The sequence below is a fragment of the Oncorhynchus masou genome, unplaced genomic scaffold (genome assembly GCF_036934945.1).
Source record: "Oncorhynchus masou masou isolate Uvic2021 unplaced genomic scaffold, UVic_Omas_1.1 unplaced_scaffold_1018, whole genome shotgun sequence".
NCBI classification, from domain to species: Eukaryota; Metazoa; Chordata; class Actinopteri; order Salmoniformes; family Salmonidae; genus Oncorhynchus; species Oncorhynchus masou.
The window spans coordinates 226,616-243,292 of NW_027016598.1; the positions used below are offsets into that span (position 1 = coordinate 226,616).

The 16,677-nt window shown below is 47.4% G+C and overlaps 1 protein-coding gene across 1 annotated transcript in view; it reads left to right on the top strand.

The window, feature by feature from the left end:
- LOC135538920 (protein CASP-like) overlaps positions 1 to 15,790 on the top strand; it is a 125,390-nt gene extending 109,600 nt beyond the window's left edge. Inside the window, exons 7-13 of the mRNA XM_064964795.1 lie at positions 4,676 to 4,752; positions 4,903 to 4,969; positions 9,037 to 9,085; positions 13,326 to 13,430; positions 13,944 to 14,132; positions 14,794 to 14,852; positions 15,004 to 15,790. Of these exons, the coding sequence (XP_064820867.1) occupies positions 4,676 to 4,752; positions 4,903 to 4,969; positions 9,037 to 9,085; positions 13,326 to 13,430; positions 13,944 to 14,132; positions 14,794 to 14,852; positions 15,004 to 15,019 (562 nt within the window). The 3' untranslated portion in view covers positions 15,020 to 15,790. The remainder of the gene's footprint in view (positions 1 to 4,675; positions 4,753 to 4,902; positions 4,970 to 9,036; positions 9,086 to 13,325; positions 13,431 to 13,943; positions 14,133 to 14,793; positions 14,853 to 15,003) is intronic.
- The last annotated feature ends 887 nt before the right edge of the window (positions 15,791 to 16,677 follow it).

Consider the following 16,677-nt stretch of genomic DNA (forward strand, 5'->3'; position numbering starts at 1 on the left):
ACTGATCAATACACACCACTACACACTGATCAATACACACCACTACATACTGACCAATACACACCACTACATACTGATCAATACACACCACTACACATCACTACATACTGATCAATACACACCACTACATACTGACCACTACACACCACTACATACTGATCAATACACACCACTACATACTGATCAATACACACCACTACACACCACTACATACTGATCAATACACACCACTACATACTGATCAATACACACCACTACATACTGATCAATACACACCACTACATACTGATCAATACACACCACTACATACTGATCAATACACACCACTACACATCACTACATACTGATCAATACACACCACTACATACTGATCAATACACACCACTACATACTGACCAATACACACCACTACATACTGATCAATACACACCACTACATACTGACCAATACACACCACTACATACTGATCAGTACACACCACTACATACTGATCAATACACACCACTACATACTGATCAATACACACCACTACATACTGACCAATACACACCACTACATACTGATCAATACACACCACTACACACCACTACATACTGATCAATACACACCACTACACACTGACCAATACACACCACTACATACTGATCAGTACACATCACTACATACTGATCAATACACACCACTACACACCACTACATACTGATCAATACACACCACTACATACTGACCAATACACACCACTACATACTGATCAGTACACATCACTACATACTGATCAATACACACCACTACACACCACTACATACTGATCAATACACACCACTACATACTGACCAATACACACCACTACATACTGATCAATACACACCACTACACACCACTACATACTGACCAATACACACCACTACATACTGATCAATACACACCACTACATACTGATCAATACACACCACTACATACTGACCAATACACACCACTACATACTGATCAATACACACCACTACATACTGATCAATACACACCACTACATACTGACCAATACACACCACTACATACTGATCAATACACACCACTACACATCACTACATACTGATCAATACACACCACTACATACTGATCAATACACACCACTACATACTGATCAATACACACCACTACATACTGACCAATACACACCACTACATACTGACCAATACACACCACTACATACTGACCAATACACACCACTACATACTGATCAATACACACCACTACATACTGACCAATACACACCACTACATACTGATCAATACACACCACTACATACTGATCAATACACACCACTACACACCACTACATACTGATCAATACACACCACTAGATACTGACCAATACACACCACTACATACTGACCAATACACACCACTACATACTGATCAATACACACCACTACATACTGACCAATACACACCACTACATACTGATCAATACACACCACTACACACTGATCAATACACACCACTACATACTGACCAATACACACCACTACATACTGATCAATACACACCACTACATACTGATCAATACACACCACTACATACTGACCAATACACACCACTACACACCACTACATACTGATCAATACACACCACTACCTGGTTAAATAAAGGTGTTCTAAACTGGCCTACCTGGTTAAATAAAGGTGAAATAAAATAAAAGAATACATGTTCTCTCTTCTCTGTCTCTTCTTTGAACTATCTATTGGTCAGGAACTATTGAACTATATCTATTGGTGGAGAACGGCCAGGGAACCATGGTGACCAAACATTACTGCCGAATACAGCATTTTAATGAGAAGTGGTTTGTGGTTTTTTAAGCAGAATACAGGCTGAGAAATGGTGGTATAATAGAGAAATGTTACAGTTTCCATGGTTATAGAATTGAACAGAAAGGGAGTTTTGAGGGGGCTGAAGAAACGCCATCTCAATGACCCGATGTCTTAATTGCTTTGAATGACTCTCTCTCCCTGTCTCTCTCCCCATCCCTCCATCTCTCCCTGTCCCTCTCCCCATCCCTCCATCTCTCCCTGTCTTTCTCCCCATCCCTCCATCTCTCCCTGTCCCTCTCCCCATCCCTCCATCTCTCCCTGTCCCTCTCCCCATCCCTCCATCTCTCCCTGTCTCTCTCCCCATCCCTCCATCTCTCCCTGTCTCTCTCCCCATCCCTCCATCTCTCCCTGTCTCTCTCCCCATCCCTCCATCTCTCCCTGTCCCTCTCCCCATCCCTCCATCTCTCCCTGTCCCTCTCCCCATCCCTCCATCTCTCCCTGTCTCTCTCCCCATCCCTCCATCTCTCTCTGTCTCTCTCCCCATCTCTCCCTGTCTCTCTCCCCATCCCTCCATCTCTCCCTGTCCCTCTCCCCATCCCTCCATCTCTCCCTGTCTTTCTCCCCATCACTCCATCTCTCTCTGTCTCTCTCCCCATCCCTCCATCTCTCTCTGTCTCTCTCCCTGTCTCTCTCCCCATCCCTCCATCTCTCCCTTTCTCTCTCCCATCCCTCCATCTCTCTCTGTCTCTCTCCCCATCCCTCCATCTCTCCCTGTCTCTCTCCCCATCCCTCCATCTCTCCCTGTCCCTCTCCCCATCCCTCCATCTCTCCCTGCCTTTCTCCCCATCACTCCATCTCTCTCTGTCTCTCTCCCCATCCCTCCATCTCTCTCTGTCTCTCTCCCCATCCCTCCATCTCTCCCTGTCTCTCTCCCATCCCTCCATCTCTCTCTGTCTCTCTCCCCATCCCTCCATCTCTCCCTGTCTCTCTCCCCATCCCTCCATCTCTCCCCATCCCTCCATCTTCCTGTCTCTCTCCCTATCCCTCCATCTTTCTCTCTCTCTCCCCATCCCTCCATCTCTCTCTGTCTATCTCCCCATCCCTCCGTCTCTCTCTCTCCCCATCCCTCCATCTTTCTCTCTCTCCCCATCCCTCCATCTTTCTCTCTCCCCATCCCTCCATCTCTCTCTCTCCCCATCCCTCCATCTTTCTCTCTCCCCATCCCTCCATCTCTCTGTCTCTCTCCCCATCCCTCCATCTCGCTCTGTCTATCTCCCCATCCCTCCGTCTCTCTCTCCCCATCCCTCCGTCTCTCTCTCTCTCCCCATCCCTCCATCTTTCTCTCTCTCTCCCCATCCCTCCATCTTTCTCTCTCTCTCCCCATCCCTCCATCTTTCTCTCTCTCTCCCCATCCCTCCATCTCTCTGTCTCTCTCCCCATCCCTCCATCTCGCTCTGTCTATCTCCCCATCCCTCCGTCTCTCTCTCTCCCCATCCCTCCGACTCTCTTTGTCTCTCCCATCCCTCCATCTCTCTCTGTCTCTCCCCATCCCTCCATCTCTCTCTGTCTCTCTCCCCATCCCTCCATCTCTCTCTGTCTCCCCATCCCTCTGTCTCTCTGTCTCTCCCCATCCCTCCATCTCTCTCTGTCTCTCCCCATCCCTCCATCTCTCTCTGTCTCTCCCCATCCCTCCATCTCTCTCTCTCCCCATCCCTCCATCTTTCTCTCTCTCTCCCCATCCCTCCATCTTTCTCTCTCTCTCCCCATCCCTCCATCTCTCTCTGTCTATCTCCCCATCCCTCCGTCTCTCTCTCTCCATCCCTCCATCTTTCTCTCTCTCTCCCCATCCCTCCATCTTTCTCTCTCTCTCCCCATCCCTCCATCTTTCTCTCTCCCCATCCCTCCATCTCTCTGTCTCTCTCCCCATCCCTCCATCTTTCTCTCTCCCCATCCCTCCATCTCTCTGTCTCTCTCCCCATCCCTCCATCTCGCTCTGTCTATCTCCCCATCCCTCCGTCTCTCTCTCCCCATCCCTCCGTCTCTCTCTCTCCCCATCCCTCCATCTTTCTCTCTCTCTCCCCATCCCTCCATCTTTCTCTCTCCCCATCCCTCCATCTTTCTCTCTCTCTCCCCATCCCTCCATCTTTCTCTCTCTCTCCCCATCCCTCCATCTCTCTGTCTCTCTCCCCATCCCTCCGTCTCTCTCTCTCCCCATCCCTCCATCTCGCTCTGTCTATCTCCCCATCCCTCCGTCTCTCTCTCTCCCCATCCCTCCGACTCTCTTTGTCTCTCCCATCCCTCCATCTCTCTCTGTCTCTCCCCATCCCTCCATCTCTCTCTGTCTCTCTCCCCATCCCTCCATCTCTCTCTGTCTCTCTCTCCCCATCCCTCCGACTCTCTCTGTCTCTCCCATCCCTCCATCTCTCTGTCTCTCCCATCCCTCCATCTCTCTCTCTCCCATCCCTCCATCTCTCTCTGTCTCTCCCCACCCCTCCATCTCTCTCTGTGTCTCTCCCCACCCCTCCATCTCTCTCTGTGTCTCTCCCCACCCCTCCATCTCTCTCTGTGTCTCTCCCCATCCCTCCATCTCTCTCTGTCTCTCCCCAGCCCTCCATCTCTCTCTGTGTCTCTCCCCACCCCTCCATCTCTCTCTGTGTCTCTCCCCACCCCTCCATCTCTCTCTGTGTCTCTCCCCACCCCTCCATCTCTCTCTGTGTCTCTCCCCAACACCACCATCTCTCTCTGTGTCTCTCCCCACCCCTCCATCTCTCTCTGTGTCTCTCCCCACCCCTCCATCTCTCTCTGTGTCTCTCCCCATCCCTCCATCTCTCTGTGTCTCTCCCCATCCCTCCATCTCTCTGTTTCCAGAAAGTTCCAGGAGAGCCAGGACTCCATGTCCTCTAAGCTGGTTGAGGCTGACCACAAGGCCCAGGCCTTACAGACAGGTAGCTACCAGTCCATTCACTACCTGTCCTGTATCTGTCACACACACACACACACACACACACACACACACACACACACACACACACACACACACACACACACACACCGTTGGCCTGACTAATAGCTGTTGTTTCTTGGCTGTTTTTCAGCTCTTGAAACAACTCAGGCAGAGCTCTTTGATCTGAAGACCAAGTATGACAAGGACTGCACAGCAAAGTGAGTTTCGGCTGACCGTGGGGGTGGCTGGGGGTGGTTGGAGGTGGTTGGGGGTGTGTGGGTGTGGTTGGTTGGGGGTGTGGTTGGGGGTGTGTGTGTGTTCTTCACTGTAATCCTTAGGCAGAGTGTGGTCTCATGGTGCTCCTCGTGTGTGTGTGTGTGTAGCTGTGTGTGTGTAGCTGTGTGTGTGTAGCTGTGTGTGTGTGTGTGTGTAGGTGTGTGTGTGTGTGTGTCTGAACATTTCTCTCCATCGCATCACTTGCTGCTGTGATTATTTCCAGTCACGACATCTCTCCCGCCGAGGTCACCAAGCGATTAGGAATCTCCAGCGGAAAGCCCCAGAGTTGGACCTTCTCCTGCCGCTCAATGACAGCCTCGAAATCCAGGCTTTAGCAATACACTGTAAATACTGAGAGATTATATGGCATTTTATAAACTGGCTGGTTCAAGCCCTGATTGGCCACCACGGCTGTCAGCCAAATATCAGACCGTATACCACGGGGAAAACAAAACATTTGTTTTTACAGCTGTAATGACGTTGGTAACCGGTTTATTTTTTGCAATAAGGCTCCTCGGGGGGGTGTTTGAGATATATGGCCAATATATCACGGCTAAGGGTTGTTCTGGACACTCCCTTCCTGTTCTGGACACTCCCTTCCTGTTCTGGACACTCCCTTCCTGTTCTGGACACTCCCTTCCTGTTCTGGACACTCCCTTCCTGTTCTGGACACTCCCTTCCTGTTCTGGACACTCCCTTCCTGTTCTGGACACTGCCTTCCTGTTCTGGACACTCCCTTCCTGTTCTGGACACTGCCTTCCTGTTCTGGACACTGCCTTCCTGTTCTGGACACTGCCTTCCTGTTCTGGACACTCCCTTCCTGTTCTGGACACTCCCTTCCTGTTCTGGACACTCCCTTCCTGTTCTGGACACTCCCTTCCTGTTCTGGACACTCCCTTCCTGTTCTGGACACTCCCTTCCTGTTCTGGACACTCCCTTCCTGTTCTGGACTCTCCCTTCCTGTTCTGGACACTCCCTTCCTGTTCTGGACACTCCCTTCCTGTTCTGGACACTCCCTTCCTGTTCTGGACTCTCCCTTCCTGTTCTGGACTCTCCCTTCCTGTTCTGGACACTCTCTTCCTGTTCTGGACAGTCCCCTAACCGTGGTAAATTGGCCATGTACCTCACCCCCTCAGGCCTTATTGCTTAATTAGAACCTCCCCAAAAATCTCCTATTATACCACTGGATGAGGGTCTCTGTACGCTCTTTAGTCTTAGTGAGGGACATTGGGGAGGGGTTATAAGGGGAGGGGGTATAAAGGGGGGGAGGGGTTATAAAGGGGGGTTATAAGGGGGAGGGGTTATTAAGGGGGAGGGGTTATAAAGGGGGGATATAAGGGGGAGTGGTTATAAAGGGGGTGTTATAAGGGGGAGGGGTTATAAGGGGGGAGGGGTTATAAGGGGGAGGGGTTATAAGGGGGGGTTATAAGGGGGGAGGGGTTATAAAGGGGGGATATAAGGGGGAGGGGTTATAAAGGGGGGTATAAGGGGGGAGGGGTTACAAAGGGTGGGATATAAGAGGGGTATAAATGACCTCAGAGGGAGAGATGTAGTGACACACACACACACACACACAGCTACACACACACACACACACACAACATGAGTTTCAGAGTTGTATACATGCAACTACATGCGTTGATGCATGAATCATGAATCAGCAATATACAAATTGACTTAATTATTTATGTACGAACTCAATAATCACACAGAATTATACATAACAAACAAACAGTAGATATTTGGGTGACTACATAACAAAGAAAAAGTCCCTAGTGGACTAACCCGATATGGCTTGGTAGACAAAGGAAAGAGGTGTGGACAGCGAAAGAGCGGGAAGGACAAATGGATCCACTTCACACAGTCTATAATTATATGAATTGAAATGCTAATCTTATGCAAATGAACGGGGCCGCTCATTCGAGAATAATTGCAATGTATATATTTACGCCCGTATGTCGTTGTTGTCTCCTCCGTTGGAATCGCCGGTCCGTCTGCTGGAGAGTTCAGTTCATCAGAGAGTCTCCGGTTAACTTCCCCAGAAGTCACCATGTCCTTCCTGGTTGTAACTCTGGATAGTGTCTGTTGTAATGGATACGTCAGGCGTGCAGATGGTCGGTCGTTGCATAGAATAGATGCTTCCGCGCGGTCGTCGGTATTCTCGTCCAAGACTTACGTAATTTCCTGCTCCGGGCTAGTAATTATACATCTGTGATTTGCTCTTATTCTGTGGTGAGCGATAGTCTCGGAGTTTAATGATTTCCAGCCATGTAGCCGCGGCAGGGTAGCCGAGTGGTTAGAGCGTTGAACTAGTGACCCGGAAGGTTGCAAGTTCAAATCCCTGAGCTGACAAGGTACAGATCTGTCGCTCTGCCCCCTGAACAGGCAGTTAACCCACTGTTCCTAGGCTGTCATTGAAAATAAGAATTTGTTCTTAACTGACTTGCCAAGTTAAATAAAGGTTAAAAAAAATAAAAAACTTCAGCTGTATGTTCTCTGTGGCTGCCACGCCCTGACCTGTGTGTTCTTTGTTTTCTTTATATAGGTCAGGGTGTGACGAGGGTGGTATTGTGTGTTTCGTCTCATCTAGGGTTTTTTACTGTCTAGGGGTTTTGTAGATTTATGGGGTTGTTTCCATCTAGGTGTTTATGTAGGTCTATGGTTGCCTAGGTGTTTATCGTTGTCTCTGATTGGGAACCATATTTAGGCAGCCATCTTTTTTGGGGTATTTTCTCTGGCTTATTGTCTTTGTCTAGTTGCCTGTGTTTGCACTTTTCTAATATAGCGGTCACGTTCGTCTTAATCGTTTTGTTGTTTTTTTGTTTTAAGTGTTCTTCGTGTTCTTCATTCAATCAAGATGAATGTATCCACGCTACGCTCTGGTCCCCTCGACGTCCTCACGACGATCGTGACAGTGGCCTATAGAACTGTAGCCATTCCAACAAGGGCACTCCATCCCGGCGTTCTGACTTGAATGTACATTTTTATAGGAAGTGGGTTTTATACTCTGTGGGGAAAAGGGGCGGTTCTATGACACCTGATGTCACGGGGGGCGTGGCCACTGCCGAGTTCAAACTTTACATCTTAACAAGTATCTCGTTTAGAAGGCCAACTTCCCCATTGCATCTTCTCACAAATAGTTTCATATTTACTCATTCATTTTATCCAACATCTAGATGTAAACCTGACAGCTGGGACATGTACACTTTTAAGAGAGAAACTTATGTGTGTTTCCGGGATTTCAGGCTTTGTGTTTCTGTGTATTAGATATGTGTGTATTAGATATGGATGTGTGTGTATTAGATGTGTGTGTATTAGATGTGTGTGTATTAGATATGGATGTGTGTGTATTAGATGTGTGTGTATTAGATGTGTGTGTATTAGATGTGTGTGTATTAGATGTGTGTGTGTGTGTGTATTAGATGTGTGTGTGTGTGTATTAGATGTGTGTGTGTGTATTAGATGTGTGTGTGTGTATTAGATGTGTGTGTGTGTATTAGATGTGTGTGTGTGTGTATTAGATGTGTGTGTGTGTATTAGATGTGTGTGTGTGTATTAGATGTGTGTGTGTGTATTAGATATGGATGTGTGTGTATTAGATGTGTGTGTATTAGATGTGTGTGTGTGTGTGTATTATATGTGTGTGTATTAGATGTGTGTGTGTGTGTGTGTGTATTAGGTGTGTGTGTGTATTAGATGTGTGTGTGTGTGTATTAGATGTGTGTGTGTGTGTATTAGATGTGTGTGTGTGTATTAGATGTGTGTGGTAGATGTGTGTGTATTAGATGTGTGTGTATTAGATGTGTGTGTGTGTGTGTGTATTAGATGTGTGTGTGTGTATTAGATGTGTGTGTGTGTATTAGATGTGTGTGTGTGTATTAGATGTGTGTGTGTGTATTAGATGTGTGTGGTAGATGTGTGTGTATTAGATGTTGTAATGATCACTGTCCTGTGTGCCCCCTTAGTAACACTTGATCCTCTACTTCCTCCTCTACTTCCTCCTCCTCAGGGCCGATGAGATTGAAATGGTGATGACCGATCTAGAGAGAGCCAATCAGGTTAGTCTCCACCCCTTTAGGGCCTTGGTCATTATTTGATATTATAAACTGGGTGGTTTGATCCCTGAATGCTGATTGGCTGACCGCTGAGGTATATCAGACCGTATACCACGGGTGTGACAAAGCATTTATTTTGACGCTTCTAATAATGTTGGTAACCAGTTTATAATAGCAATAAGGCACCTCGGGGGTTTGTGATACACTATAGATACAAAAGTATGCGGACACCAATTCAAATGACTGCATTTGGCTATTTCAGCCACACCCGCTACTGAGCGCACAGCCATGCAATCTCCATAGACAAACATTGGCGGTAGAATTGGCCTCACTGAAAGAGGTCAGTGACTTTCAACGTGACGCTGTCATAGGATTCCACCTTTCCAACGAGTCAGTTTGTCAAATTTCTGCCCTGCTAGTGCTGTTATTGTGAAGTGGAAACGTCTAGGAGCAACAACGGCTCATCCGCGAAGTGGTAGGCCACACTAGCTTACAGAGCGGTACCGCCGAGTGCTGAAGCACGTAGCGCATAAAAATGGTCTGTCCTCGGTTGCAACATTACCAAGTTCCAAATTACCTCTGGAAGCAACGTCAGCACAAGAACTGTTTGTCGGGAGCTTCATGAAACGGGTTTCCATGGTCGAGCAGCCGCACCCAAGCCTGACATCACCATCCGCAAACGCCAAGCGTCGGCGGCTGGAGCGGTGTAAAACTCGCCGCCATTGGACTCTGGAGCCGTGGAAACGGGTTCTCTGGAGTGATGAATCACGCTTCACCATCAAGCAATCTGACGGACAATCTGACGGACTGAGTTAGGCAGATGCCTGGAGAACTCTACCTGCCTGAATGCGTAGTGTAAAGTTTGGTGGAGGAGGAATAATGGTCTGGGGCTGTTTTTCATGGTTCGGGCCCCTTAGTTCCAGTGAAGGGAAATCTAAACGCTACAGCATACAATGACATTCTGCACGATTCTGTGCTTCCAACTTTGTTGCAACAGTTTGGGGAAGGCCTTCTCCTGTTTCAGCATGACAAAAATGGCTTGTCGTGATCTGTGTGGAGGAACATGACTGGCCTGCACAGAGCCCTGACCTCAACCCCATCGAACACCTTTTGGATGAATTGGAACTCCCGACTGCGAGCCAGGCCTAATCTCCCAACATCCGTGCCTGACCTCACTAATGCTCTTGTGGCTGAATGGAAGCAAGTCCCCGCAGCAATGTTACAACATCTAGTGGAAAGCCTTCCCAGAGGAGTGGAGGCTGTTATAGCAGCATTGTTCCAACATCTAGTGGAAAGCCTTCCCAGAAGAGTGGAGGTTGTTATAGCAGCAAAGGGGGGACCAACTCTATATTAATGTCCGTGATTTTGGAATGAGATGTTCAACGAGCAGGTGTCCACATTCTTTTGGTCATGTAGTGTATGTGGCCAATATACCCCGGCTAAGGGCTGTATCCAGGCACTCCTCGTTGCGTCGTGCTTTAGAACAAACCTTAACCGTGGTATATTAGCCATACATCATACCCCCTCTGGCCTGATTGCTTACTAGCCCCTGGATTATTACTAGCCCCTGGGTTATTACTAGCCCCTGGGTTATTACTAGCCCCTGGGTTATTACTAGCCCCTGGGTTATTACGAGCCCCTGGGTTATTACTAGCCTCCCCTGGGTTATTACTCGCCTCCCCTGGGTTATTACTAGCCCCTGGGTTATTACTAGCCCCTGGGTTATTACTAGCCTCCCCTGGGTTATTGCTAGCCCCTGGGTTATTACTAGCCCCTGGGTTATTACGAGCCCCTGGGTTATTACTAGCCTCCCCTGGGTTATTACTAGCCTCCCCTGGGTTATTACTAGCCTCCCCTGGGTTATTACTAGCCTCCCCTGGGTTATTACGAGCCCCTGGGTTATTACTAGCCTCCCCTGGGTTATTACTAGCCTCCCCTGGGTTATTACTAGCCTCCCCTGGGTTATTACTAGCCCCCCTGGGTTATTACTACCCCCCCTGGGTTATTACTACCCCCCTGGGTTATTACTAGCCCCTGGGTTATTACTAGCCCCTGGGTTATTACTAGCCCCCCCTGGGTTAATACTAGCCCCCCCTGGGTTAATACTAGCCCCCTGGGTTAATACTAGCCCCCTGGGTTAATACTAACCCCCCTGGGTTAATACGAGCCCCCTGGGTTAATACGAGCCCCCTGGGTTATACGAGCCCCCTGGGTTATTGCTAGCCTCCCTGGGTTATTACTAGCCTCCCTGGGTTATTGCTAGCCTCCCCTGGGTTGTTGCTAGCCCCCCTGGGTTGTTGCTAGCCCCCGCTGGGTTGTTGCTAGCCCCCGCTGGGTTGTTGCTAGCCCCCGCTGGGTTGTTGCTAGCCCCCGCTGGGTTGTTGCTAGCCTCCCCTGGGTTGTTGCTAGCCTCCCCTGGGTTGTTGCTGGCCCCTGGGTTATTACTAGCCTCCCCTGGGTTGTTGCTAGCCTCCCCTGGATCTTTACTAGCCTCCCCTGGGTTATTGCTAGCCTCCCCTGGGTTGTTGCTGGCCCCTGGGTTATTACTAGCCTCCCCTGGGTTATTACTAGCCTCCCCTGGGTTATTACTAGCCTCCCCTGGGTTATTGCTAGCCTCCCCTGGGTTGTTGCTGGCCCCTGGATTATTACTAGCCTCCCCTGGGTTATTACTAGCCTCCCCTGGGTTATTACTAGCCTCCCCTGGGTTATTACTAGCCCCCCTGGGTTATTACTAGCCCCCCTGGGTTATTACTAGCCCCCTGGGTTAATACTAGCCTCCCCTGGGTTGTTGCTAGCTCACCTGAGTTAATACTAGCCCCCCTGGGTTAATACTAGCCCCCCTGGGTTAATACTAGCCTCCCCTGTGTTAATACTAGCCCCCCTGGGTTAATACTAGCCTCCCCTGGGTTAATACTAGCCTCCACTGGGTTGTTGCTAGCCCCCCTGGGTTAATACTAGCCCCCCTGGGTTAATACTAGCCTCCCCTGGGTTAATACTAGCCCCCCTGGGTTAATACTAGCCTCCCCTGGGTTAATGCTAGCCTCCCCTGGGTTGTTGCTAGCCTCCCCTGGGTTGTTGCTAGCCTCCCCTGGGTTGTTGCTAGCCTCCCCTGGGTTGTTGCTAGCCTCCCCTGGGTCATTACTAGCCTCCCCTGGGTTGTTGCTAGCCCCCCTGGGTTAATACTAGCCCCCTGGGTTAATACTAGCCTCCCCTGGGTTAATACTAGCCCCCTGGGTTAATACTAGCCCCCCTGGGTTAATGCTAGCCTCCCCTGGGTTGTTGCTAGCCTCCCCTGGGTTGTTGCTAGCCTCCCCTGGGTTGTTGCTAGCCTCCCCTGGGTCATTACTAGCCTCCCCTGGGTTGTTGCTAGCCTCCCCTGGGTCATTACTAGCCTCCCCTGGGTTGTTGCTAGCCCGTTACCTTCCTGAAAGGAGTTAAGAACTAACAGCTAGAAGTCGACCTCAAGATCCTTCCCAAGAGCCTCTTGAGTGGACACTGTAGTGTGTTACCATGTGGAATATTGGTTTAAATGAATCACTACCACTCAATCATCCATAAGACCCCAAATAAGGAAGGAGCCGCCACTGGGAGGAACGCTAGGAGTTAGAAGTATGAATATAACGCCCCCTCTACCCCCTCGGCTCAGAGACCCCCCCTGTAGCCGAAAACGCACAACTCTGTTCATGATAATAGATATTCAGGGGGACTGTGGGGATGTCACTGATGTTAACATTCATTATTGAGATGACCTGGGTATGACCTGGGGAGGGATCGCTAGCCACATAATGCTAATGTTAGCCTTGAGCTCAGCTTTCACATTTCAACAACACCCCGCATGGCACACACACACCATGTTGTTCTGCATCCAGTAGTACCTCAGGGGATGACATCATGCCTTTCAGTTCTCTTACACACACACACACACACACGTTTAATATGTCCTGTGTAGACAGGAAACATCAAAACGGGGGAAAACAGTAAACACGATGTTCTCTCCATGGAGATTTCAGTCACCTCAGCTTGTAGTTCTGCCAGTTATAGTCAGTACTCTGCAGTCTGTCTCAGTACGGTCGCTCTGGTCTCAGTCCAGTGCAACTTCGGCTGTGTTAAGACAGACAGCTCATCTGCCTCTCTCTCTCTCTGCCTCGCTCTCTCTCTCTGCCTCTCTCTCTCTCTCTGCCTCTCTCTCTCTCTCTCTGCCTCTCTGTCTCTCTCACTTTGTCTTTCTCACTTTGTCTCTCAGAGGGCAGAGGTAGCACAGAGAGAGGCGGACACTCTGAGGGAGCAGCTGACCTCTTCTAACCAATCTCTGCAGCTGACCACACAGATCCAGACCACCCCAGAAATGGTACGCTGTCCTATAGTGATTGGTTGGTTGGCTGATTGATTTTCTCCCCTTGCGTCTCTAGTTGACCTATGAGCAGACTGTTCTGATTGGTAGATTATTGTATTGATGTATGTGTTGACCTATAGGAGCAGACTGTTCTGATTGGTAGATTATTGTGTTGACCTATAGGAGCAGACTGTTCTGATTGGTAGATTGCTGTATTGATGTATGTGTTGACCTAAAGGACCAGACTGTTCTGATTGGTAGATTGATGTACGTGTTGACCTATAGGACCAGGCTGTTCTGATTGGTAGATTATTGTATTGATGTATGTGTTGACCTAAAGGACCAGGCTGTTCTGATTGGTAGATTGATGTATGTGTTGACCTATAGGACCAGGCTGTTCTGATTGGTAGATTGATGTATGTGTTGACCGACAGGACCAGGCTGTTCTGATTGGTAGATTGATGTATGTGTTGACCTATAGGACCAGGCTGTTCTGATTGGTAGATTGATGTATGTGTTGACCTATAGGACCAGGCGGTGGAGGCCCTGTCCCGCTCCAGTCTGGAGGCAGAGCTGGGGGCCAAGGACAGGGAGATGGTTCAGCTGGTGGAAGATGTTGAGAGACTGCAGGCCAGCCTGTCTAAACTCAGAGAGAGTACCAGCACACAGGTCACACAGCTGCAACTACAGCTCAGCACCAAGACGGCCAGCCTCAAGGTAGGCTATACACGCACGCACGCACACACACACACACACACACACGCGTATGTAAAAGTTGATTGTCATTATACTCTCATTCATTTAATCTCCTGCCCTCCCTCTCTCTGTTCTCATCCCCTCTCCTGCCCTCCCTCTCTGTTCTCATCCCCTCTCCTGCCCTCCCTCTCTGTTCTCATCCCCTCTCCTGCCCTCCCTCTCTCTGCTCTCATCCCCTCTCCTCCCCTACCTCTGCTCTCATCCCCTCACTCCACTATTTGGTCCTCCCTCTCTTTCTACCCATACCCTGTCTCTCTCTCTCTCTCTCTCTCTCTCTCTCTGTCTCTGTCTCTGTCTCTCTCTCCCTCTCTCCCTCTCTCTCTCTCTCTCTGTCTCTCTCTCTGTCTCTCTCTCTGTCTCTGTCTCTCTCTCTCTCTCTCTCTCTCTCCCTCTCTCCCTCTCTCTCTCTCTCTCTCTCTCTCTGTCTCTCTCTCTCTCTCTCTCTCTCTGTCTCTGTCTCTGTCTCTCTCTCTCTCTCTCTCTCTCTCTGTATCTCTCTCTCTCTCTCTCTCTCCCTCTCTCCCTCTCTCTCTCTCTCTCTGTCTCTCTCTCTCTCTCTCTCTGTCTCTCTCTCTCTGTCTCTCTGTCTCTCTCTCTCTCTCTCTCTCTCATATATTTATAGCAGCTGGAGGGAAAGCTGCAGGAACAAGCTGACTATGAGGAGGTGAAGAAAGAGCTGAGGTGAATATGTGTGTGTGTTTGTGTTTCTGCGGTTATCTAATGTTTTGAAGGGAAGCAGGTCCTCTTGGCCTCTGATCTATAACTCAATACTGTGTGTTTATTAACGTGTTGCAGTGTGTGTGTGTTTGTTTTATTGATCCTTTATTTGCAGACGCCAATGCAGATAATCAACCAAAAGGGATTACTACAAAACACGATCAATGAGTTAGCCAGGTAGATATTCAGAAATCACTTTATCTATTATTATTATTTTAGAAAGATACTCTTGACATGGTCAAATGGACTCCACATCCAAAAACACATCTCAGCTTTATAGTATCAGTAGTATCAATAGTACTCAATAGTATCAATGGTACTCAATAGTACTCAATAGTATCAATAATACTCAATAGTATCAATAGTACTCAATAGTATCAATAGGATCAATAATACTCAATAGTACTCAATAGCATCAATAGTACTCAATAGTATCAATAGTAATCAATAGTATCAATAATACTCAATAGTATCAATAGTACTCAATAGTTTCAATAGTACTCAATAGTATCGATAGTACTCAATAGTATCAATAGTACTCAATAGTATCAATAGTAGTCAATAGTAATTTCTGGTTGCTTATCAAAGTTTCCGTAGCTGGCTAACTCATTGAACCTGCTTTGTGGTATACCCCTCTCATGACTTCCGAGTGGCACAGCGATCCGACACACTGCCTCTCTGTGCTCGAGGCGTCACTACAGACACCCTGGTTCGAATCCAGGCTGAATCACAACCGGTCGTGATTGGGAGTCTCATAGGGCGGTGCATTATTAGCCCAGCGTCGTCCGGGTTAGGGTTTGGCCCGGTGTCGGCCGTCATTGTAAATAAGAATTTGGTCTTAACTGACTTGCCTTGTTCAATAAAAGTTACATAAAATAAATAAAATACTGTGCCTCCAGAAAGTATTCATACCCCTTGACTTATTATTATTATTATTATTATTATTATTATTATTGACTTATTATTATTATTTATTATTATTATTATTAGTATTATTGACTTATTATTATCATTATTATTATTATTATTGTTATTGACTTATTATTATTATTATTATTATTATTGTTATTATTTATTATTATTGTTGTTGTTATTGACTTATTATTATTATTATTGTTGTTATTATTATTATTATTGACTTATTCCACATTTTGTTGTAACAGCTTGAATTCTAAATTGTTTCGATTTTTTCCCCTCCCTGATCTAGACACAATACTCCGTGATGACTGAAGTGAAAACATGTTATTAGAATTTTGAACAAAACTGTTGATCATTACGAGACAACCATTTTCAGGTCTTGCCATTGATTTTCAAGTAGATTTAAGTCAAAACTGTAAACAACTCCAGTGTAGATTTGGCCTTGTGTTGTAGGTTATTGTCCTGCTGAAAGGTGAATTCATCTCCCAGTGTCTGGTGGAAAAGCAGACTGAACCAGGTTTCCCCTCTAGGATGTTGCCTGTGCTTTAACTCTATTATGTTTATTTTTTTTATCCTGAAAAACTCCCCAGTCATTAACGATTACAAGCATACCCATAACATGATGCAGCCACCACTATGCTTGAAAATATGGAGAGGGATACTCAGTAATATGTTGTATTGGATTTGCCCCAAAAGTAACAATTTGTATTCAGGACAAAAAGACTATTTGATTTGTCACTTGTTTTTAGCAGTTGTACTTTAGTGATTTATTTCAAACAGGATACATGTTTTGGAATATTTTTTATTCTGTACAGGCTTCCTTTTATTTCACTGTGTTTAATTAGGTTAGAATGGTGGAATAACTACATTT